This window comes from Botryllus schlosseri, chromosome 6 (assembly GCF_051294905.1).
Source record: "Botryllus schlosseri isolate E-star chromosome 6, Bs_hap1, whole genome shotgun sequence".
NCBI lineage: Eukaryota > Metazoa > Chordata > Ascidiacea > Stolidobranchia > Styelidae > Botryllus > Botryllus schlosseri.
This window is the reverse complement of record NC_137241.1, coordinates 8,883,251-8,908,050: the sequence shown is the minus strand read 5'-3', so window position 1 is coordinate 8,908,050 and position 24,800 is coordinate 8,883,251. Positions and strand designations below refer to the sequence as shown.

The window sequence follows — 24,800 nt, the reverse complement described above, 5'->3', positions numbered from 1 at the left end:
TTCTTATGGACGTATATCTCAGGCGTGCTGTGTGTTCTGCTTGTGCCTACACCACCTTTTTTATTTCTTGGGGTGTTGCACTACACTCCTGTGATATATCTCCATAATAATTTCACCCATCATTTGACCCATGATTTACAGTGTAGTTCTACACAAACGATACGATGCCTTTCGTACAAATTTATGCATGCACGTTAGTGGTTATAATGATATTATAATTCCATTCATAGGCATGGTAACGACAGCATGCCGAAGCTGTTATCTCTGAAAAGTCGCTACTGATGAAATGAACCATATATAGGAAACGTAAATGATAGCCAGCGGTCTATATGGCAGCTAGCGCACCGGATAGGTTCAGAATGTTTCGTCGAATATTTGATGACTTGAAAGTTTTCCTACTTCCATATTTCTCATACCTCGAGTCAAGTCATTTACAAATTGCAACCATCCTAACACTGGACCTTTTGCGTGTATATACATAGCTTATCTGTGAAATAATGTTACTTAACTATTCTTTGAATTCATTTCCATATAAGGAAAATCTCGTCTGCGGAATCAGCGGCAAAAAAGGTTAATTGACCATCCGGTATATTTCGGGATTGCAACCGTCCTTAATTCCAAGATTTTTCTTTATTTTAAGGCGAGATGTCTTTTAAAACCACATTGCCCTTATTTCTACGAAGTATTTTTATTTATCAGCTTACCGACGAAGCGTTGAACAGGTGATTTCAGGACTGTGCGAAAGGGTTGACATTTTCAGTCATCAGTTTGCAAATGTCGGAGTTATTGGCTGTCCTTAGATTTTTATTCGTGTCGATGGCAACCCTGGCGTATGCTGATATGCTTTCGACGCTAATATAATTATCTGTTATTACGCTGCATATAGCGTCCCGCCTTTTAACACGAATCAAGCCCGAATCAGTCTGAGCAAATACGGAGATTATAAGATGTAGTGCAACAAGCATTTGCGTCCAAAAGGTTGAAGCCTCAGTCATATATCTGTATAGGTACATCATATATTGTATCATTTTCACGCATATGTTGCACTAATGTGACAGGATTGTAAAATTGACCTTCAAGATCCTCACAGTTATAGACTGCATTTCGTCAAATTCTAGTCAGTCCGCCCATTGATTTTGGTCATTATTATTTAGTGAAAAAGAGAGTGACGCTTTTCGCCTGTAGGCCAGGTGCTTCAATGACTAGAAGGTGCGGGGGTGTATACCGAATTAAGGACAATTAGTTTTACAAAAGTAGTTTCGAGGGCTTACCGCTCGGAAGAGCGCAACTACTGAGGCAATATGAGGGCATGTAGGCTACATATTTACAAATATTTATTACGAGCTCTGCGACATGAGATAACATATCGTGGACAATCAGTAAATTTTCGATCCGATTTCGAGATCACGCGATCTGTCGAATAAAATGGTTCTGTGTAATTCATATCGATTGCAGTGCAGCAAAAAAGTTTCACTGTTCCAGGTTATGTGCAATGTTCGCATAGATAGTGTCTCTACAGCAAATTTTGTATAAGTGTGATTTTGTGCGGAAATGGCCTGAACGAAGCCGAAATATGAAACGTTAATAACGCCTAAGTCGAATGATAATTCATGCATCGATGGAAAGTGGCCATGTCCATCACATATCGTAGCACATCGCAAGTTAAAACATCTCAACGGATGGAATACATTCCTTTAGGCAGGGAATTTGAAGGACCTCCTCGATCAAAGTTCTTGAGAGTCACAATATCACACAAGGTTTGGGCTTAACGTATATTCGGATAACCGATGCCTTCACGTTGACTTAACTGGAGATATTAGTCATCAAAACAGGTCTGTGCATTTTGAGGATAAGTAATGATGGATGGAAATGGTGTAGTGGCTTGCTTCGCCAGTAGAGCGGCACGGGATTCCACTAAAATTGAAATGAATGATTCTTGTATGGTGTATGGAAAAGAAAAGATGGGTTAAGTATCTCTCGTTTTCGCAGTCCGGAGTTGTTGAAGTTAGTGACGTATGCTTCTCTGATATGACACTCACGAAACAATTTTTCAGATTTCGTTACGGTATAGGATTAAAGTGACAATCGATGCAGAAACTATATCAACCCGTCGACGCGACTATCGCAATTTACACTTTACTCGGGCTGCTTTTATGGAGTCATGACCCATCTCCTGGACGCGGGAAGTTCAGAAGTAGCGATCAGATTTTTTGTCAGATGTTATATGAAAGACCTCAAACTTTGCTTATTCCGGTGTTCAGTGGTTGGCATATATTTTTCGCGTGACTATAGTGTGGGGAATCTAGCCGATAGGAAATATATAAACTTTTTATATAGAAAGATTTATTTCAGCAGCTTTAAATGTAAAGAGATTCGAAGTACTGTACGGCATGAACGCAGAAGGTTTCGTATAATGGGAAGCATCTGCTCTCGGACTAAAACTGGTGCGTTTCAAGTATTGCCTGGATGTCAATTGATGCTGCACTTTTGCAACAGAAGCCAGAAGACTAAAGATACACTTTTCGCTGTCATTGTTATTATTTTGCTGATACAGTCGTGAGTCTTACTATTACATTTGATTACTAACGCAGAGATAATCAATAAAGAGCGAACTGTAGGTTGCAAATCATATCGGACAAGCTCCAAATGACGGTTATATTAAAATCAAACGACAGGGTTTTGATTATTTCAACGATGGGCGTTAAATGAGGATACGCGCACGTGAGATTCCTATAGGATCTTAGACGAATATATACTTATAAAACGTGATTGCGTGGTTATGAAACATTTATCCTTACTTCCAGCGACTTTTGAACATATCAATATTTATTGTGCGAACTTCAACTTTTCGAAATCTCTCAGAATATGTAATTCGATATCAACCAACGATTTCGATATTTTTGTGTAAGTATGGCAAAAAATGTGCATAGTTCAGATAAGCATCGCAAATCAAGTTTGCGTTTCCTCACGATGTTTTGTCGAAGGGAACAAAACAAATTAGCGAGTAAAGACTGTTTTATGTATCTCGTCAATGTCGATTCCCCGTATTCCCACAGAGACACAGAAGTACTAACCCACTGGCTGGGAATTTGTTCTGACATAAATTCAACAAGCATCATCTGCATGGTTTTACCGTATTGTCATGAATAGATTTAGTATCGCCTATTGTTTGATGTTGACGATCGCTTGGTTTTGGTCGTCGCATCTGCGCTCATTTTGTCACAAAATCTCAAAGTAAAAACCGACACCCGGGTTACGTGGGTCACGGAACATCGCAGATGTGATTCACATGTTTGTGATACCGTATTTGTTGTGCCAGGAATCAAAGGATTCAGAAAATGCGTGATTGATCGAAAATTACTTCAAACTCCGCCTAATTATCCTAGCTGAACTGCCGACGACCCGGCTATTGCAGGCTTTAACGGCCACCTAAAGGATATATATGCATATATATGGATATAGTTACACGATGACACATTATATTTAGATTTGACGAATAGTGTATATGGGCGTAAAACATACGTGCAGGTGCGAGTTCGTTACAACATGACATATAAATGAGTCTTGCCTAAAACTCATTTCAGAGCAGTGGTTACCAACCCTTAAATAATTTCAACTATTAAATCATTACCCCGTAAAAAATCAAGATCAAGACACTCCCTAGCCAATTATTTTGCAAAACTAGTCCCACATATGAAAATACCAGCAGAATTCAAAGGCATTGTTATAGTCGAATTATATATCTACAAATCTCAAGAATAATATGGTACATTCACGAACCGTAAGAAAAAGACTTTCAAGCGAATATTTCCATATGCTTGCCATATTTTTACTATTTCGTTTTCGGAGTTTGAATAAACGTCGCAACCCACTGAAATAATTACGAATACCAAGCAGATCTGGAAATATTTGTCCACAACATTGTCGTACCTTACACCCACGTGTTGGTGCTTGGTTATGCCAATGTCCATTACACTCGCGAATCCCTTGTAACCTTATTACGAATTCCCAATCAGTTCCGTTGCTTAAAATAAAGAACCAAATTATTCATGGACTTGTTCCGGGAACAGCATTATACCCTATTCGCCAGCTATTAATATATTAGACGTACAGCATCAATGTAGTTGAACGTCCTGAGAATGTAACTTGTTGTACTGTCCGCAATGTATTTTACTAGGAAACTGAATCTAAGTTTCCATCAATTAATGTAGGGAACTGTCCATAATCAATTTAACTTATCGTTCAGATATTGTACCGAAGTATCGATAAAATTTGTCTTTCAGTTTCACGATATCCACAAGAGCAGCAATGCCTGGCAGCAGATACATTTGCGACAAGATCCCAGGCCTCACGCCGAGGCAACGGAGTATTTGTCACAGAAATCCGTCAGCAACAATACTCGCTGACGAGGGATCCTTCATGGGTTTGGAGGAGTGCCAAAGGCAGTTCAAGCATAGCCGATGGAATTGCGGCTCGAACGAAGACGCATCTGCCATGACAAGCGATGAAAGAATTGGTGATTTCCCTTTCCCTTATTATCTTTGACGCATTAGGAATTAAATTGACTGGTGGATTAGCTTTGTAAACGGGGAGATTTCGGCACCTTCGCGCGACTCAAATACTTTACTTGTTTCAGAGATATTCTCCCAAACGCGCGTTGGAACCACTGTCTCCGATAGCGAATCGTCATCGGCGTAAAATATAGTAGGGACATAAAGTTAGATATTGGCGATTTAAGATTATAAGGTATTTTGACATTGGCCAGTAGAGACTAAAATGGGCTAAATTACGATAGAAAATGCAGTCCCATGCTTGAATGTAGGACTAGTAACGGCTATATCTATCTTCAAAAATCATCCTGGCCAAATAGTCACTTGCCCAGAGGTAAGTCACACCAGCATTTGTCTATGCGCTGTATAAGGATATCAAGGCATTCTATCTATTCTATCTATACATTAGGGTGGTTTCTTTAAAAAGCTTATTTTGTCAAATATCACCCCATGAAATTGTTAGGTCCCCTCCTCAGAAAAAAAGACCCTGAACACCACATTTAGCACAATTCCAACCCAAGAAGCAAAGTTATTGCGTCACTATAGTTTCAAATATAAGCCATGTTATTAAATACTAATTGATAAATAACAATTATGACGCTAAATATAACTGGGACTTATTAAATTTCATGGGGTATCCTCAGTGAAACCTACGACTTTTTAACAGCCTAAAACTGCACATGCAAAAGTGCAAGTCATCATTATTACTATTAAATACAACAATGTTGTAGATGTTGCTCCCAATTAGAGAGGGTATTGCGTTCGTGTTTCAGTCTTCAAAACGTTCACTTGCGTAATAATCCCCACCTGATACGCAGACGAGTGTGATTGAAAGCTTCAACTTCATCAATCATTGAGAGAATCACACCCGGGGCCGCACGCGAGAGCTACAGCTGTAACGATGCGTTGATGTATTGAACACCAATTTGACGTCGCCTTCTCGCGTGTTTGAAATTCATGACGTATGAAAGCAATGTAGTACTATCTGCAACCTCATGGTTCCGTATTCGGGACATACATACGCCCATTTAATGGCAACTTCGTAGGTTTGCAGAAAGCATGTCATGTCATGGGATTTCAAAAGAGCCGCACGTTATTACGAATTCAAATAGCGAGCAAGCGGGGGCGTAACGGCTGATCATAATATCACTATGTTTTTAGTGACACCCGGGTAGTTTTAAAACAAATTTGTCGAGCTATTTGGGTATGAAATGCACACACTGTCGCCATGAGCGATTTTCATTCGATTTTCGATAAATCGTGACATCACTACAGCAATCATAGCAGTGATAACGATGGCTGATAAAATCTGCGAAATAGCGTCTTGAATTGAGTCTACGGGCATCCAGCCCATAAGGTATGCGAATGACGTATTTGGCATAGACCGCCGTAATGAGTACATTACTTTCAGTGGAGTTTTGGTTTCCTATCTTCCGAAGAAGTATCATATTTCCGGAAGACCTTCGGAGTGCCATGAAAATTATGTCTATTGGTTCCATAGCATACCACGCATCGAAAGTCAATGTGTTATTTACACTAACCTAATTGATCATTTCGACACCAGTGCAGCAATGTTTCTGCTCGCAGGTACTAAAGAAGCCGCTTTCCACAGCGCAGTAAGAGCAGCTGGTGTTCTTCACGCGATTGCCAAAGCCTGCACTCAAGGTCAAGTAAGGTTCGTGTGCGATGCCTGTTTGTGATGCATGTAGTGTAGAGATGTAAATAGGCTAAGTTGGAGAAATTAGTCTACCACTGCCCTTCGTATACGGAGGCAATTTGTTATCATGAACATGACTTATATATTATAATAAGATACAGGGGAAACCAACTGTAACAGTAAACAAATGTGATATTAATGAAACCAACATTGATCTTGCTCATTAATATGCCGTTACAACCAGAAAGTATGAACCATCAAATTCTATTTCAGCATTTCAATTACGGTGACATATCGGTCATTCCGTCAATATATGTAGTTCGCTAAATCCTATTCCGCGAATCATCACAGGGATTGATATATTGCTCTCTATATTGACGAAATATTCATAAAATGCACTAACATCAGTGTTATAGACAGGCGACACTGTCAGTTATAAAGAACGGTAATTTAGACGACACAGTTCAATGCAACGCCAAAAAAGGACATCGCATGCGGAATTATTTTATCGTATCATCGACGATCTATTTTCCGTAATTCATGCTGTGAAATATTTCACCGAAAACGTTTGTGTCGATGATGCCTAAACATTTAAAGTGACATTGTCGTCGCCGGAATGGTGGGGAGCGGTTTCGTTGAGCCTTATATAGGAAGCAAAATAGCGAAAATGCCCTATAAGTTCGAAACGTGTGCGTCGACGTTATATTTTTATGGCGATAGTAGAAACACTACAACCGTGCGGATGGCCCATGTATACAATATAAAATAATTAGATGGACATAACCCGGTGAAGGACTGCTGGCCATATACAAACACTATTGTTGTCCTGACTCATGTGAAGACAAATGTCGCTAAATCAGGCTGCCAAGTTCATGTATTAGACTTATTGCGGTCTCTGTCCTGCCTCACTACCTCTTCACTTGCGCTTAGGTACAATGCACGTTGTCCTCGCCGCCCGGCAGATAAATCAGCGCGGTTTATGGTAAATGAGAACGGTAAACCAATTAGGAGGGGGGTCCGATATGTGTGGACTACGGAACTATATCCCGCCGGCTATCAGAGTGTTCGATAGTTAGACGTCGGGGTTAACTGTATCAATGTAATCGATTGCGACTAATTCCGAAATTACCGTGAAACCTAGCAGTGCAGTAGTCGATTATGATTACATTGATTTTGATTACTTCAAATTGAGCCTAACACATGTTCGACCACGATTGAGGCTGTATCATACGAGAAAATATTGTGACGCCAATTGCTTTCTGCAATATATGCGTTGCACTGCTTCAATGCTAACGACCTGTTGTATCCACTACCGGGGCTGCAACATCAGCGCAACCCCCCCTCCCCCAAGATCGAAGGGGACCCAAAATTATTTCTGAATTGAACATTAAGTGTTGAGTGTTATTAAAAGAATAAAGCATCGTAAAATTAGAGATTTGCTATCACCGGATTTCAATGCATTTCCCCGCCATCGGACAAAAATATGCTAGATTTATATGGAAGGGTCCAGCAGCTGTATTCGTGTTGTATAACAAAGATCTCTTGAGGCCGCTGGGATGATTTATGTGAATGCAACCTGCGGGTTTGGTCAGATACGTTTGGGTGATCATAATGTATTTCGACTATAACGGCAATCTTGATTGGACGTTACGAAATAACAACACGCAACAAAGTAATTTGTTACAAATTACTCGCATTTACTCGCAAATGTGTAATTTGATGTGCCCTAACTTTTTGAATACACCACCTACATCATATCCATCGATGAATCTGCTCACGCGGCATGAGATAGGATCAACATTAATATTAATATAGGCAATTGTATCAATAGTATTGACGATTTTCGTCCATGACTTTGAAATTCTTTTTGTGGTGCGCGCCACCATAAACAGCTAAACGACACTGAATCTGCCAAACTTTAAGATAAGCGATTCCTGTGCGCCTGAAAGGCGGTTGGGCCGTCGTAGAAATGGGGCTTCGCCCCCCAGAAGTATGTCGAATCGATATTTGGGGCCCAAGACCAGTGGTTGGGTGGGACTGGTGAAATGCTGTTTCGGTCATGCCCACTACCAATTTCCGTTCCATCTAGGACCCTTGGTAACATGATATATAAGTCGATGACTGACGGCTGATTTAAATCGTGAATTAAAAATGTGGAAATTCCAGTTGTTGCCCCTTAAACTTTACTAGAGCCATCGGATAATATAGAGCAGCGGTTCTCAACCGGGGGTCCGCGAAGCAATTTCAGGGGGTCCGCGAGACCTCTAAATTTTTAGTATGGTTGATATTCAAATTTTTATTTTTTAATTTGAGAAAGCATGCGGCAGTTTCGCACCACAACTTCTAAAACCTCACGACTCATATCATCATAATAATCGTCTGACATGAACTATCGTAGTGTAGAAATTCATTTTCATTGCCAATTTTCCATTAACCTGCTGATACAAACAAATTGCTGTTTAGAGACGTTTTGTTGGGGTTTGTGGAAAAAATAAAAATATGGAGATAGTAACGTCAATCAGGGTGACTTCGTGACAGCTTCTTGGAGGTACATAACTTCAATATACAATTGAATAGTATATTCATATTGAAATGAACGCGAATATTTTCGGCTGACAGTCGTCATAAATCGGACAATGATATACCTGTTCTTAAAGCTCGGCTATCAGATTTGGTGCATTCGTATCGCGGATGCCCTATCGACAAGGCTGGTTTTCTGATGAACAAGAAGTGTTTCGTTGCTATCAAAGCATTACGCTCCAACCCTGAAATTCATATCACCAGTTATATTGGTATGCAGCCATGTCTTGTTAATGTTCAATTGTTCATGGTCGAAAATGTTTGCTCGTATATATATATATAAACCCGAACGGAACAAGTAGCTTCATGACAGTCTTTCTCAGGATGGAAAACTTGGATCCATTCTTTGGTGCATAAAATTTGTCTCTACTTTTAGACTAGGATTTTACTTTGACGGTAGAAACTCTCTGCGGGCCGATCAAAATGCCGCCGCGGGCTGAATCCGGCCCGCGGTCTGTATTTTACCCGTCCCTGCTCTAGATGCTGGACGTGATATGTTCATAAAATATACGTTTCTTCATTTTGGTGCCATAAATGTTGCGATAACACCAAAAGTCTCGTCGGAAGCGTTATGCGTTAATATTGGATTAGCCTCCATCTATCTTTGCGGAAATGGTTTTCGGGACTCCTCGTTCATATCAAAACGAAGACTCGGATTTTCAAGACACGACCACGTACTTCAAGAAATACAGCAGAAAAATTAGCTTTGAAATAATAAAAGTCTACCAATTTCTACGTAAATAGTATGATGTTATCTTCAAGAAATATCATTGTTTTGCTGTTTATCACAAGCCTACAGTTCATATTTGCACAAGACAGATATGAAGGTTGCACCATAAGAGAGCTAAAATTGAACTAAAACTTGAGGGGGTCCGTAAGAGTCCGCGACGGTCAAAAGGGGTCCGGGAAGCCAAAAAGGCTGAGAACCACTGATATAGAGTATACGGAATACGGAAATTAAAATGAAATTTTGCGTGAAGTATCAACGCTCATCGTAAGGTTGTGTATAGGGTTGTACTTAAAGCAAAAATAACTTAAAAACAAACGTCTGAAGTTTCATGCTACATGTTTCGTCGAAGGTATTAACACAATTAAATGAGAGAATTATACAATACTTGTAAAATAAATGCAATTCACCGTGTCTGACATAGACAAGTCCCTTTGCACCTAAAAAGTTCACTAATCGTCTCTTCACAAATCAATCGAAGCAAAACATCATAGGCGATTACGATTAATTTGACTTTTCTTCAAATGAAGTCGATTGTGATTACTTGGAAACAGTGTAATCGTCGGAATGGATTACGACAACAAATCAAAATTAGCCTATGCCAGCCTCAAGTAGCTTAATATGCCTAGTACCCACCAACAACCCCATCCACAGACAGTCCCTACTGAGCTAATACTAGTGAGCGTATTGAGATTACCGAATCGATTTAATGACTTCGCCTGTACCCGGTGATGAATAATGCCCCTTTCCTTGCTCATCCTTTGATAAATATTATATGTATATTTCCCATCGCATTTGCAGTGTGTGATATATGTAAAATGCGCATGTACTGTACATTGTGCATGCCTCTTCTTATTACAGTAATTCTGTTACGATTTTTGTAAGCCAAACTGAGGGTTTAATCAATTGACTTCACCAAGACGTTTCGATTCCTTACTTTCGTTTCAGTTTTGTAATTCTTTTGGTCTTGAATTGTTAAAAACCTTAACGAAATGATACTGATTTCGCTCGAATGATTGTAGAAATATTCTAGCTAGTGTAACATCGTCGCACTGCCAACACTGCCACTGGAATATCAACATCTGAAGACGCTTCATATTAACTAACTAGATACACAGCTTACAGTCGATGGGGGCAATAACAGACAGTCGATCTCGAAGAGACAGTCGCACGTCGGAATAAACGAGTATTTCAGCACGCGAAACAAAGCCAAACTATCTCGGTTATGCCATGGTTGTGATGTTGCCGGAACTGTGTTTGTGGCTGTGGAATCAGGTCTGACTCTCTGATCTCTGCGTACTAGTTTCAGTCTTATCCAGGCTTCTCATTCCCACCGCATTGGTTATGCCATGTCTTACAAAAGTCCGGAACGAAATTGAGCCATCGAGAAAATTGGATTCGGGAGCAAAGTGTTGGGGTTTCGTGTAAATGACACTATATGTCGAACACTACGAAAAATATAGCAAAAGCTTACATTATATTTGCGGAAATTCTCTTAACAGAGTTCCATAATATTAAACTTGCTCCATTTTATAACGTGAATTGCATTGAACAATGAATGCGCTACAACCACTTGCCAGCTGCAGATTTTGTCTATATCAACTGGTATTGGCAGCGAACAATGTTAAGCCGATTAAATTCCGCGTACCGTGTAATCCCCCCTTGCCATTTTTAGTAAATGAACCAAAACAAACGCAGAATCGACCCAGATGGAAACGAATGCTATTCGAACTGCGAATATCCATGTAAGGGTTAGGCACCAAAAAGACAATTGTAATGGATTATTGTGAATTGTCACAATTACTCACATACTGAGGGCAATTAGGAACGGGATGCATCCGCTGGCTGCCGCAGTTTGTACTATACAGTATATGCAATATACATTCATTGCATTTGCTATCACGAAAGTGACATCCTCCTTTTAGTGCAACCTACCTGTTTGAAGATTATTAGCAGTATAGAATATAAATGTACAGTTCACAGTACACTGTACAGGACACTAGGCGTAATAGGAATGATTAAATTCATGCCGTTTTCTGGTTTTCATCTTGAGAAAGCTCTATCCATCACAATTTATCGCCGCATTTATAAATCAATGTTTGAGACCGCAGCCGGTTAGGAATTTTTAGTGCAGCAGGTGCGGGATAATTAGGTTCGCGTGACAAATTCCGTAAACAGTTTTTCTTGCATGACTGTAATTTATCTTTACTGCACAGGCAATATGACTTTAATCCGATAAACCATGAAGCCCGAAAAAATGCGGTAGCAGTGCGATTGTGAAGGGTATATCGCAGCGACTACAGGACTGTGCACAAGACTTCGGGGACTTTGAGTCCAAATCGACGATTTGATTGCAATGATTGTGTAATCGAGTTGTGATTCAATGCATTGGAGTATCGAAGCGCACTTATTTGTAAAACATATTTCTGCAACTAAGTCGGATCACTTTGGGTAAATTTGCTATTTTGTAACGACGCGGTTAAAGTAGGCTAGGCCGTGAGCATCTCGATTCGCATCACATTTGTAATATGCATTCACAATGATAATAATGGAAACAACATTAGTATAAAACAGCGACAATATAGGTCAGTGGTTCCCAACCTTTTTCGTTTCGTGGCCCCCTTGGCCGATATTTGAGCTAAAATTCCCCCCTATGAAAAAGTTGCCTGTGACTAAAAAAAGATGCTTTTTAACGCTCAACCATTTGTTGACTGAGCAATTACTGGCCAAACATATCCAGATATGTCTGAACTATGTCGAATGCGGACCGCACTACACTTTTGTAAAGTACAGCTAAATTTGACTTGTTCATATTTACCGGTCGGGTAGGCGCTGACGAAAAACTTGCTATGACCTTGAGTCGTATCGATGAATTTGATGTTCTTTACGTAAGCTCAAGCTCATATGTTGGCTTGAAAAGGTAGCGGCCTTGTGCTGACTTCGGCTTGACTTTTTCCTGCTTAGTAGCAATTTGGTCGAGAGGCTGTCGCGGGCCCAACGAAATCGTCTCGCGGGCCTCACTTTACCAGGGGGTGCAATATCTACGGAAGGCATTTAAACATACACCTAGCTTAAAATCCGCCAAATAAACATGCAATTGTAAAGAACTAGTTTCTACTTAACAGCTTTACCATAGAAGTCTAAAAACCTTGTGAAGCAGTACGTTTGTTTTTAAATGTTCATGGTGTGTGTTGACTACTATGGTCATTTACACCATTCCAATTTCCTTCATTTGTTACCGTAGCTGCCGAGTTATAGCACGGCCCACTTCTAGGCTTTTATGAGACACCGCTTACACGGATAAGATGGCAAGGAGGAGCCTATACGTAAACCATAAACACTTATGCATGAATTCTAGAGTCGAACTCGGTCGGACTCGAACCCACAACCCATTGGTGTTGCAGCAGTATAGATTATACCACTGCGCTATCTCATCACACATTGTGAACCCATAGTATATTCCGATACAACGCTAAAACCATATTCCCCCAAAAATTTCAAAATTCCCCCCAAAGGAGAATTCCCTCCAGGTTGAGAACCCCTGATATAGGTGTTAAAAGGGATGGTGTGAACCACTGAAAGGTTCAGGTTCGTGTGAACGTGAACCTTTTTGACAGGTTCTGTGTGAACACGAACGTGAACCTCATGACGTCACGTGACGTCATATTGCTAATTTAAACCCCATATTTCAATTAAGTGATTGCCTATATTAATCTACTGTACACGATACCAAGCGACGACTCGGGGCAACATAATAGCTCAGTACTTAAGTACATATTGACGTTTGAAATGTCGCCAAATGTATCAACTGGGGCAATCAAATGATATAATAATCCCATAAAATCAGTATCTTGCGTCGCTTTGCCAACAATTTCGACCTGATCGGACAATGTATTCGGCGTCTGAGTATTGCCACATGGATATTGAGCAGAGTGTAAAATGGGTTTCTATACTTGCTACCGATTAACAAGTTATACAGTAGTATAGCCAACACCCCAGTCGCACGGATTTGGTTTTTATGATACAGTATACATATGTAGTCAAGATTGACCCCGTACGCCTGCTAGATTTTTACATCAGAAGACGATATCAATCTCATTGATTGGTTGAATAAGGATTATTTGCTGACAAAATACAGTGTATTTCGCTCTTGATGTCATGTGATTGCGGGTCAAGCTCACAGCACAGAGACACTAAATATGCACAAACGGAAGGCTGGATATTTCGAGCAAACTTTTGTAACAATACAAGTAAATTTCTGAGATTGTCAAGGGCTTGCTCGCTTAGTGTTGAATATTTATGCTGCCAGCCCCATGCATAGAGTGGCCCGCAGTTGAAAGTCAATAAATTTGAACTAAAGATGTTATAATGAAGTGAAAATTGCAATATATGAAAAAGGTTCACAGTGCAGAACCTACCAAGGTTCTGTTGTGAACGCGAACCTCCAATTTTCCGAGGTTCACACACAGAACACGAACGTGAACCTCACGTTCACACCATCCCTAGTGTTAATACCATGCTACATCGCAGTTGTCGGTTGTTAAATATATTAAGTTGTTTTTGATGAAGTGCATCTGGTATATGTAATACTGATGTGATAAACGTTATATCGATATGATTCGCCTTCAGTATACTTATATCAGCGCGGGGCTAATCGACAAATTCTCCAGCCCGACACCGATCCTGCTTCTTCAATTCTGAGATCCGTCTCCGATCCGACTCCTGTGGTAGATTCTTGAAATGATCGATATCCGATCCGAGGAAAACTCCGATACTAAATCTTCAACGAATACCTATTTCTATAGTAAACTGCTAAAACAGTTGGCTAGATCAGTGGTTCTCAACCTTTTTCACCTCGCGGACCGGTTAAGTTTCAAAAAATGTCTGGCGGACCGGTGAACTTTTCAAAATTGAAATGTAGCCAAAATGTAAAGTATGCAACTGTGTTTTGAAATTAAATGGTGCTAGAGAGTGAGATTTAGAGGGTTTGGATCGCAATTAATTATCTTCAATATGGCATCCATGTGATTTTAGGGTAGCTAGTCTGATGAGTCGAGGTACAATTGCCTTGTCCAGATAAACGTGCTACCGCAGAGAATCGTTTAATTTACAGTCTTTCGCGCCGAAGGCCGCGAGTTTAACCGATCACGCCAACTCGAATAATATTCTATTCTTTGACAATACCGAGAGAAGAAGCGTTGCGGAGTCGAACCAAGCACCTTGTCGTGCTACCTCGCTCATTGCTAACTGCCACCAGACGCATAAGCTAGTCTAGCAACAACGAATACGCTGCGTGCCGCAAGAAAACACCTTCCAGCTTATATACCGCCATCCGCAAATCTGGGCCGAAAAAGAACTTCGCCAACCCACCTCAAAACGTTGGTCTTGGGCCACCACAGGGCGCTAAGCCAAACTTCCGGGGAGCTTCGCTTCCAGACCCTACAGTTGGGTGGATATTTTCACCTGTAGTTGTGAGCACATTCATTCAACTCAGTGCAAGCAGAGTTTATGTAGCATAATCGCGCCAATAGCGAAAATGTTCAGTTATTCATGACTGAATCGGTTTTCTCACTGTCGTATTTGTAGCACACCTTTCGGAGTCCCATGTCAGCCTAAACTTGAATATGTGTTGGTAAGTCATGGCGCGGCAATAGCAGACGCCGAATGCCTATTTCCATAAATAATGCGTTTTTCTCGGAGAAAGGCGCCTAATAAGTAAGACATTAGCGTCACTAAAACGCGAAAAGCACGAAAAGAAATTGAAAAATGTTGGAAAAGTTTTAAAAGAATACGCTATTATTTATGTTTATTTGCAAAATAATTTCGGCTCTTTTCAAGCTCGGCCCCTCTCAAATTGGGCGGTTTGGATTGCCCCAGTTATGGTCCTATACAAAATGAATGAATCGAAAACGAATGATCTCGCAAACTGCGCTGTTTAGCGATGAGTCAGCCAGTATCTGTTCTCTAATTGTCGCTCGCATGTCGACAAATGACACGTCTTGCACTTTAAGTCAAATCGAATACGTTTCCAGCCCTGATGTTACCTCACGAAGTTCCGAATCATTCTAAAATTTGATGTTTTATTCATTTCATCAATGTGCAATAGGGCTGTTAAAAAATAACTTTCTTCATTCACCAATTCAATTATCAGGTGACCCTAAAAACGCTGCACACCAAATTTGGTTGAATTCTAACAAGTTAAGACTCCGCAGGTCAGTGAATGGCTGGATTCCAGAAAATAAAAGTTATTTTTGAACAGCCCTAATGGGCAAGCCTTCAACATTGCTTCTTGAAATTAAGTTACAAAATTGTATTTTACTTGGCGGACCGGCAGGAATGTCGTCGCGGACCGGCACCGGTCCGCGGACCGGCGGTTGAGAACCACTGGGCTAGATCACACAGTTCGGCTTCAAGGTATATATTGAATATTGCAACCAAAGAAACATGACAATAAAACCCACAGGTTAATATTGGACATGCAGGTTTGTATTGGCACCAACTAGCATGTAGTTGGTAGTTACAACTGTCATGCTCATCAATAACCTCAACAGCAACTCTTTAACCGTATCAAAAAGTATTAATCCGACTCCCATCCGACTCCGGCCAAATATGGAAAAGTATACCGTGAATGCCTACTCTAACTTATGCACTGATAACTGTCTTGTCCATTACTAAAGTTATCGAGAACACAGTTTACTAACTCACACGATATTTACTCATACGGATCCTCAAAAAGTTATGATTAGCAGTTCGTCAGTGTGGCATACGCAGTTACATTTGTACATTTGTAATATCAAAGCGTTGTGGGCCGTAACGATCAAACACACCCACATGCTTCCTTTTCTACGCTTATTAGGCTAAGAGGCAAAGGATTATCTGCATTTATACAATAAATGGTAATGAATAATATCCATTTGTTTACAGGAATTGTGGGTGCGATTCGAGCAAGCGAGACTACTTCACGCGGGCGGATTACAGAAAATGGCGGGTTGACAAAACAGACAATCGGGACAACAGGCCATCACTGTGGGAATGGGGCGGTTGCTCTGTTTCTATTAGGCAAGCAAACAGGTTGTGCCGTGAAGTTTGGGACTCCCGAGAAATGAGTAGAAATCTGAGAGCGCGAATAAATTTACACAATTACGTAGCCGGCAGAAAAGTAAGCATTTCACAATTCTAAACGTATGTAGTGTAGCCTATTGTGAATATCAGAGAAATATACTTACACCCCTACGAAATAGCTTATAGCCAAAATCGGACAAAACTAGCTTTTGGACTTTTCCAAATTTGCCCCCATTTTTACGTCGTTGGAACTATAAAGTATCAATAATACCCTGATTCTCGCGGAACACCACAACTGCTGATTCTACGTACGACATAATTGATTGAAACGGAAATAATTCATATAGGCTACCTTCGGTTTTGGTCAATCTCACAGAGGCCTACCTATACGTCCATTTAGACATGCATGTGCACAACCTCATCTCACAAAGATAAATCGTTGGAAATGAGATCACATACCATATTTGCCACAACAGACGACTATTTCGAAGACAGCTGCTATAGGGGTCTTTGTAGCCGAAAACTATCACTGAATCTTAATATAAATTCAACCAAAAGCATAATGATAAGACATATTGCTTCATTAATAAGGTAATGAGTAATATCGGTGTAATGGCACCGAGATTACTCTAATTAACTAATACTACTCCAGCAATATCTTTCGCTGTAAGGGCACAGGGGCGTAGACAGGGGGGAAAATGATATGTCTTGCAATTATCATTGTGACGTCGCATGTCGTCATATAGTCACGTTCATGTTAACACCATCTAGATTCTAGAACATTTCAGCAGTTCCTACCATTCCTCCATACATCCGCTGTGAAGCAGATCATTTCCTCTCTATGTGTTAAAGTATATCATACAAGAGCCGAAGTGGCAAATTTCTCGCTGAACGAACTCCGGTTTAGAATCACTGACTCTCCTTTGCACTCTTTACATTACATTATCACTGCACCTAGGATTTCATTAAAAAAAATCAAATTAAAACAAATATGTTTAAAACAAAGCCCTAATTTTAAACTTGTTTTTATTTTTTATTTTTTTTTAAATCCATGACGTCACGAATATTCAGTTGTCACGTCATAATGAATTGACATTGCCAATTGAAAATATAGGGCATATGTAGCTCCTTGGACGAAATATCTGTACTATTAATGTCGAAGCGACTATTTTGAGGGTTCCGACCAATGTTCCCTCTAAGCTGCGCACGTGCACAAATGCGCAGTGCTGACACGGTCTCTGCGCATGGAAAATGCAAGCTGCGCACAAAAAATCCGAAGTGATGACCTTTTTTTAGTCGATACGCACCGTTGTCCAAGGGTCTGCGCAGTGATTTGTTGAGTGTGCGCAGACTCGTAAAAAATTAGAGGGAACATTGGTTCCGACCATCCAGTATCGATACACGTCGACTATATCTGGTGATAATTGTCCGTAGGATCATACAACATGTTTTTTGAAAGTATTTACACAATTATGGCATAATTTTACAACTTAAAAAACAATTTTTTTAAAAGTCCTTTTTTAAAAACACCGTTCATTTTAATGCTAACATACTGCACCTTTGCAGCGAATGCATTTTACTGAGATATCTCATTGTTGCCGTTAGAATAATTCACCTTCACTTCTGAGGTAACGATGATACGAATCACGATACATTAAACCTGAAGATATTATGAAATATAACGCGCCAGCTATATTCGGCCCAGGCCAGACGTAAAAGATTCCGTACCATTTTCGTTCATAAAATCCAGATTTTCAAATAGTCTTGCATTAAGCCAGCAGACCGAAAACTGTACTGTGTCCACTGTCCAAGTGTCCATATCTATGTGTAGGCCAACATCCATACATATTCTTATCGGATCTTCGAAATATTTTCGCTTCAAGTGTTCATATGCATCGAAATCTGTGTCATATATGATCAGTCGATCACATTGAAATAATTTTAAAATTTGTAACGATGCAGGTTACCTCGGTACTCAACTGGATCATGTCTACTGACAATTATAAAAGTATATTATTTATTTATAAAAAACATTTGCCTACATTTTCAACGATTCACGGTCAATGGATATGATAACAGAAAGCGGCGGAATATGGCCAAGTTACGAAATAAGATTCAGATAACATTTCAATTGATAAGTATATTGAATATTGAATTTCTGTACCTCCAAGAAGCTCTTTAGATATCATTTCATACTTTTACACGATATAAGCCGCTGGTCCAACCACATTTCCCTTGCGTGTGTGTCGCATGTGCGATTGTGCATCGAGAGCTAATTGAATGTGGAATTTCTACGAATCGCCATTACTATTTCTCAGGCATTGATGAAAAAGCTAAGGATTCGATGCAAGTGTCATGGAAAATCGGCGTCTTGCACACTAAAAACCTGCTGGGTCACATTGCCGGACTTTCGGGAGGTCGGAAACGCATTGCGTGTGGCCTATGCAAAGTCCACAAAAGTGAGGAGTATTTCCGGGCGTCGCAGCAGAAACCAGTATCCCATAATAGGCTATTATAAAAACGGAATCCCGACAAAGCCGCTGAAACGTGATCTAGTTTACACGGACGATTCCCCGTCCTACTGTGTCTTCAACGAGACAACGAGGACAGCAGGCACCGAAGGCCGCGTTTGTTGGATGACCTCAGATCGAGATTACTGCTCTCATCTATGCTGCGGCAGGGGCCATAAGCCTGAGCGCATAGAGCGAAAATGGGATTGTAAATGTAAATTCTACTGGTGCTGCCGTGTGGAATGTGACGAATGCAGTGAAAAAGCGGAGCAATATACATGTCACTGAAATGCGTGCAGGCATGGCTTTGGTGTGGTACGAGGCCGTCGTCCTGCTGGTTACGGTACGTCAAACGACCAAGCCGTATGTCTTTGTGCATTGAAGAGATGAGGAGACTGCATACAGCGGGTGCTTCCCGAGAAAGTACAGAGCCCAACCAAGGTTGCTATGGACGCGGAAATCGGCTTCGTTGTGGACTACACAAATCGTACCAGCAATAACATATATCAGTTGATCCTTGAGAGCATCGCTGCTTATATTTTGCAATGGCATGCTTCTTGTACAAACAATACTCGATCTAATCACAACCATGGAAACTTCTACGTCATAACACATACCTCATGCGCCATTAAGCTTTTTGGCATTTAGGCCTCCAGAAGTGAAGTTGCAGTACGGTACGGTATGTCATGCAGTTCACTAACTTTCGACCATACCGATTTACCGCGTGTTGAACGACGTGATGTGAGTCTTTAGACAATTTGTTTTGTCGTTATAAGCTATTTCGTATGTCCAATTGTCCATAAATACTTCACGGAGAACACATTGAAACGGTAAAGATGCCGATATTAAAGCAACTTCTGATCTCCTCCGTTCAGCTCAAGCAGTTATTTCACCAGAACGGTAAACGTCACTGAACCAATTTATCATCTGATATAAAAGCTTTACATTTATCCACTTCAGCTGTACGTTAATCCAAAGATATTAAAGTCGATGATATTGAAGAGTTTGTAGACTCCGCATACCTCTCGTCGTAGCTCAATAGCTCGGCACGGTTGGTCGAACATCGTAGCCATATCACAGCAATCAAATTTGTCCAAGAATTTTCGCAAGTACCAGTAATGAATAAATTCTATTTGCGAGATATGGCTGTTCCTCAGTCCAATCCCACATGTACCACTAAGATGTATTCTCTGCGACGTGATCTGATAACACGGCGATCTAAAACGTTGCAACGGATTTTCGCTTGGGGCGTACAAATAGCAGGCCGCATACGAGGCTAACAGGAAGCTGTGTACAATAATACATATCCAATATACAATTATACATTCAACGTTTTAGTCTCACGTATATATCAGCTAAATGCGTCATCGTCAACATTACACGATGACCACGACAATGTCTTCCGGCGTATGATGCCAAGTGGCCACGGGAATTGGTACGGCACGTTCAGGTTTTCGCAAAAATACAGTATACTATACTATTTTCACTAAACTATATATATTACGGTACACAATTTCAGTCCGTGAAGATGTGCCAATTTCGTCTAGTGCGTGACCAGCGAAATAGATTTTTAATTTAGGTTCGTCTGGTCCGCTCGACGCGAGCTTGAGTTGTAAGGGACGCAGCAAGATAGCACTAATATATACGATGCATGCACGCATGAATATTTCGACACAATAAGTCGACAATCAAAACTCCCTTTTCTTACTAAGAGCGATTTGCCTTCAGGTATATCTACTATTGTATGTGTAATCTGATACCAAACTTTGTCGATACGTCTTACCGTCACTTAAGTCAATTGCTAACGAGATGGCGGGCTTTGCAAATAGTAGAGGACCTATGCGCGACACGCAGTTTCAAGTTATTATTTATACCTGACCCGCTTCCCAAAAAAGCTGCACACTGCAAACTGTGCAAAGTACACATGCCTGCTATAAAGAGATATGCCGTTACTGCATACAACCGTGTTATAAGGGCATCTTCATTTTAATGTTGATCAAGTAATCTGCATCGCATAATCTATAATCTATACTCATTATTCATGTATGAGTAGACTGAAGTTTGACGCAGGCTCACACACCGTGCGTCCGTATTGTCAACGTGTCCTATAGACACTGTTCATTTTCGCAAAATAATAAAATAAATAATATACAATTCACCCCGTACTTCTGGCCTAGAGCGACGATGCCGTTCATCTCGAAGAAACGACATCGTTTCTTCGATGAGATCTCACCTATTTGCCGAACGCCATCATATACATAAGCGACAGCCAAGATGATATATATTAGGAAGGTTAATTTTTAAAGATGTTAATGCGATGCCACGAAAACAAATTGTTGTTTTGTGAAAAAAATTCAGAAGTACCAATTACGACAAATTTCATCGTGCCGTGCCAGCTCCCTGCGTAGCCATCACGTCAAACCCCATTAAGATTACAGCCGCAGACATGTGGCGATTGTAATTCTCCGAACAGGGCACAGAGATTGTATTTTAGATTGCTGACGTGATTCTATCGTAATTGAAACAGTCTATTTTAATACAAATGGTGAGTAAGTGAGTACAAGTCAGTGCACAGTGGGAATCACCAACACCAACTTCATATGTTTGAATTTATCTAATTTACAGTTGCTTAATTAGAACTATTATTCACCACATCTTGCCATTCATAAAAATGTTTTAATGCGGTAGCGACACGTTGTTCCACAATGTACATTGTACAATGTACATATTTGTTTGTTTGGCCTATATGTGTTTGTGTATACTGATGGCTGGTAGATGCTAAAGTGACCGTTTCAATATTAATTGACATCTTGAAATGAAGAATAGCATTATTTTTCGTTCAAGTGCATGACAAAACTTTATTTTGATTTTCTGTTGCTGGAATAATTTACAGCTGACTGATACATTATGACGCGTTTTAATTTTATCAGCTTATTTGTCTGGCGCCGAACTACAGTCCTACACAGGACACGAATATTTCGAATGAAAGGTTCATCCCAATCGTTCATATTGTCCGTCGTAAAACTAGATTAGAAAAGTTACCGTATATATATAGTAAACATCTACATACCTCTGCTATTAATTCTATAATTTATCTCAGGGTATGCTCGCGACCTACGATAACTAGGCCAATACCAACACGGTATGTATGTTATATTGTTGTGAGTAGGCTACTTGTTTATAGTACCACAAACGTGAATCATCTCCAATAACTAATGCCGAGTTATTAATATGAAAAATGTCGCTATTTGTGACTGCTAAACAGGAATTCCCAATACATACACTCAGTCAAGGAAGTGAGATCTCTCAACAATTACCCATGTGACCTTCACGTCACTTCATCAGGAATCAAGTTCATATAAAAATGAAGGAGTACGAAAATCAGCATAACGGTGAGTCGTCTCGGGCGAGGAAGTATTAAACGTAGCTGACCATAACCAAAAGTGACTAAATATAGTACGAATGAAATGCGACGAAACGGGAAACGCAGGTTTATCCTGATATATCCCCGGTCAAACGCCTGAATTAAATAAAGTGCGCAGTTGCTATTATGATTCACCAAACACGCTGCTGAAGACAAAGCATAAAAATCCCGTCGTTTTAGCGCTAAGTTCTCATTACAAGTCAGTCGCATTGTCCATCCTCCAATAACAAAATACAATTGAATTGCTCACTTCGTTTGAGGTCACGCTTTGCGCACATTTTCATTGTACCCTGCTTGTCGGCACGGATTTCTTAGATAAATATATCGTGGTCGGAAATCTTTGGTTTGATTCGTCTCTTTTACAAGTTAAGTATTCATAATTATAGTGGTCAAGGACACTGATAACATTTAAAATACATTTAGGATAATCTATTTGATCGAAACCTGTGTGTTACTGCGAATGGTGTACAATAGGTATGGAGGTGTTTCGTAATCTATATGTCCGAACAGCCCTAACTATCACCTCCTTTGAGAAATCCCTAGTATCCTGAAGGTTTATTTACGGCTCGAACAACGTGATCGAGGAAAGTCTGGCCGGAATATCTTGACCTTGGCGTAAAGCCATTAAAAACCTTGCTGTCATTTACGTCATCCAACTTACGTCAGTCTGGATTCACGGTAATGGAACCAACAAAGACGAAACAAAATGGACGCGAAAGGTATTAGAGATATCATTAAGTTCTATAAAAATCCTTTGCGGGAGAGTCATATCGCGACACAACAAGCTCAAGGTTACATTCAATAACTATCTTACGATGTATGACCCGCAATATATTTTCAATATTGACCATTTGTGTAGTTGAAGATCGTTCAGCGAAAAATAATTTCTTTTTGAAAGTGATCGACAGAGCAACGTTTGTCGCTTGTGATATAGGCTACTATTATTATAGCAGCAAGGTCGCAGATGGCAATTCGTCAGCAATCATCCAGGTTGAAATTTGGCATCAAATAGGTCTAGGGCAGTAGTCTTAACCGAGGAGCAAACGAAACCCAAAGGCACGCTGAGTCAGTCTCAGGGGATTAATAGAGGTCAATACACACCCCCGACTCATATGATTCGTGATGACACCCCGACTTGGCCGCAGGAAATTAGACGCGATCAGTGGTCAAATTATTGTGACTGTTGAGGTGGTACGTCGTGTGTGGTAGTGACTTGATCCCAACACTGCGATTTAGTACCACTAATACTCCTCCCGAAAGATATCAATGAAAAATACGCCTTTGGGTCTGACCGTATTCGCAATGCTAAGAGAAGGGAATATTCCTAGTACCACTTGAGGCCGTTGGGATGCTTCAAGCTACTGGCGTGCAGGCCGCTAAACCGGCATTGCTCTGTCATCCTTCTCCGAAACAAGACACACCAACAAATATAAAATCTCGGTTTCACAATACGATTCCGAAAATGAGATCTCGTAAGGATCGTCGGCTTGAAACTTCGGCCAAAAATGATCGACGCGTGTTGGCTGACACCTTCGACATTGACATGCCCGTCGTTGCAAACTGGGCACCTGGGTGCAAATGAGACCCGCAATATATGCAACATTTGCAAGTATCAATATTATTGACAGAGTTCATACGTAAACTTTGTCTATGTTTTCGTGCTTCGCGCGGCTCGAACATGAATGCACAATTGCACATGCACACTAATTTTTCATCACATAAATATCAGCAAGTTTGGTGACAAGTAAGGTAATTCTTACACTCACCGCACCGTTACCTAATCAAAGACTGCCTCAAATCCGACAACTATTAAATATCATTATCGGCGAGATAGTGTAATGGTTATGCGTCCGGCTTCTCGAGCGGTAGGTCGTGGGTTCGATCCCCGGCCGGGTCATACCTAAGACGAGATGACCCGATGAAGGGGAAAGATTTTCTTTATGAAATTATTGATATTTTATGTACATACTTGAATAAAAATCACTCAAAGGTCATACCAAAGACTCGAAAATTGGTATCCGCAGCTATCCTGCTAGGCGCTCAGCAATCACGGATAGCATGGAGGAGAAAAAAAACGGGGGCTTCTCGAGCGGTAGGTCGTGGGTTCGATCCCCGGCCGGGTCGTACCTAAGACGAGATGACCCGATGAAGGGGAAAGATTTTCTTTATGAAATTATTGATATTTTATGTACATACTTGAATAAAAATCACTCAAAGGTCATACCAAAGACTCGAAAATTGGTATCCGCAGCTATCCTGCTAGGCGCTTAGCAATCACGGATAGCATGGA

General features: G+C 40.5%; 1 protein-coding gene across 3 annotated transcripts; it reads left to right on the top strand.

Annotated features, from left to right (window-relative positions):
• Nucleotides 1-1,418: 1,418 nt before the first annotated feature.
• Nucleotides 1,419-22,953, top strand: LOC145440829 (protein Wnt-7b-like). 3 transcript variants are annotated; one of them, XR_013915631.1, is made up of 5 exons: nucleotides 1,419-2,556; nucleotides 4,284-4,516; nucleotides 6,138-6,215; nucleotides 16,439-16,673; nucleotides 18,895-19,036. XR_013915631.1 is itself a non-coding variant. In XM_080318581.1 (5 exons), exons 1-5 carry the CDS (start codon nucleotides 2,162-2,164, stop codon nucleotides 19,372-19,374), a joined length of 1,431 nt encoding a protein of 476 aa, XP_080174707.1. In that variant the 5' UTR covers nucleotides 1,456-2,161; the 3' UTR covers nucleotides 19,375-22,953. The 3 variants fall into 3 exon arrangements, 2 of the variants coding, with proteins under 2 accessions (XP_080174707.1, XP_080174709.1); XM_080318581.1 differs by having other exon boundaries at nucleotides 1,456-2,556; nucleotides 6,138-6,225; nucleotides 18,895-22,953; XM_080318583.1 differs by lacking the exon at nucleotides 1,419-2,556 and having other exon boundaries at nucleotides 2,588-4,516; nucleotides 6,138-6,225; nucleotides 18,895-22,953.
• Nucleotides 22,954-24,800: the final 1,847 nt, after the last annotated feature.

Excerpts from the sequence above, each read along its gene's own strand:
- LOC145440829 (XM_080318581.1), top strand. The coding sequence starts at position 2,162 with ATGACCCATCTCCTGGACGCGGGAAGTTCAGAAGTAGCGATCAGATTT. Across the intron at positions 2,557-4,283 it reads ATTATTTTGCTGATACAGTC|TTTCACGATATCCACAAGAG; the intron begins GTGAGTCTTACT and ends TTTGTCTTTCAG. Across the intron at positions 4,517-6,137 it reads GACAAGCGATGAAAGAATTG|GTACTAAAGAAGCCGCTTTC; the intron begins GTGATTTCCCTT and ends TTCTGCTCGCAG.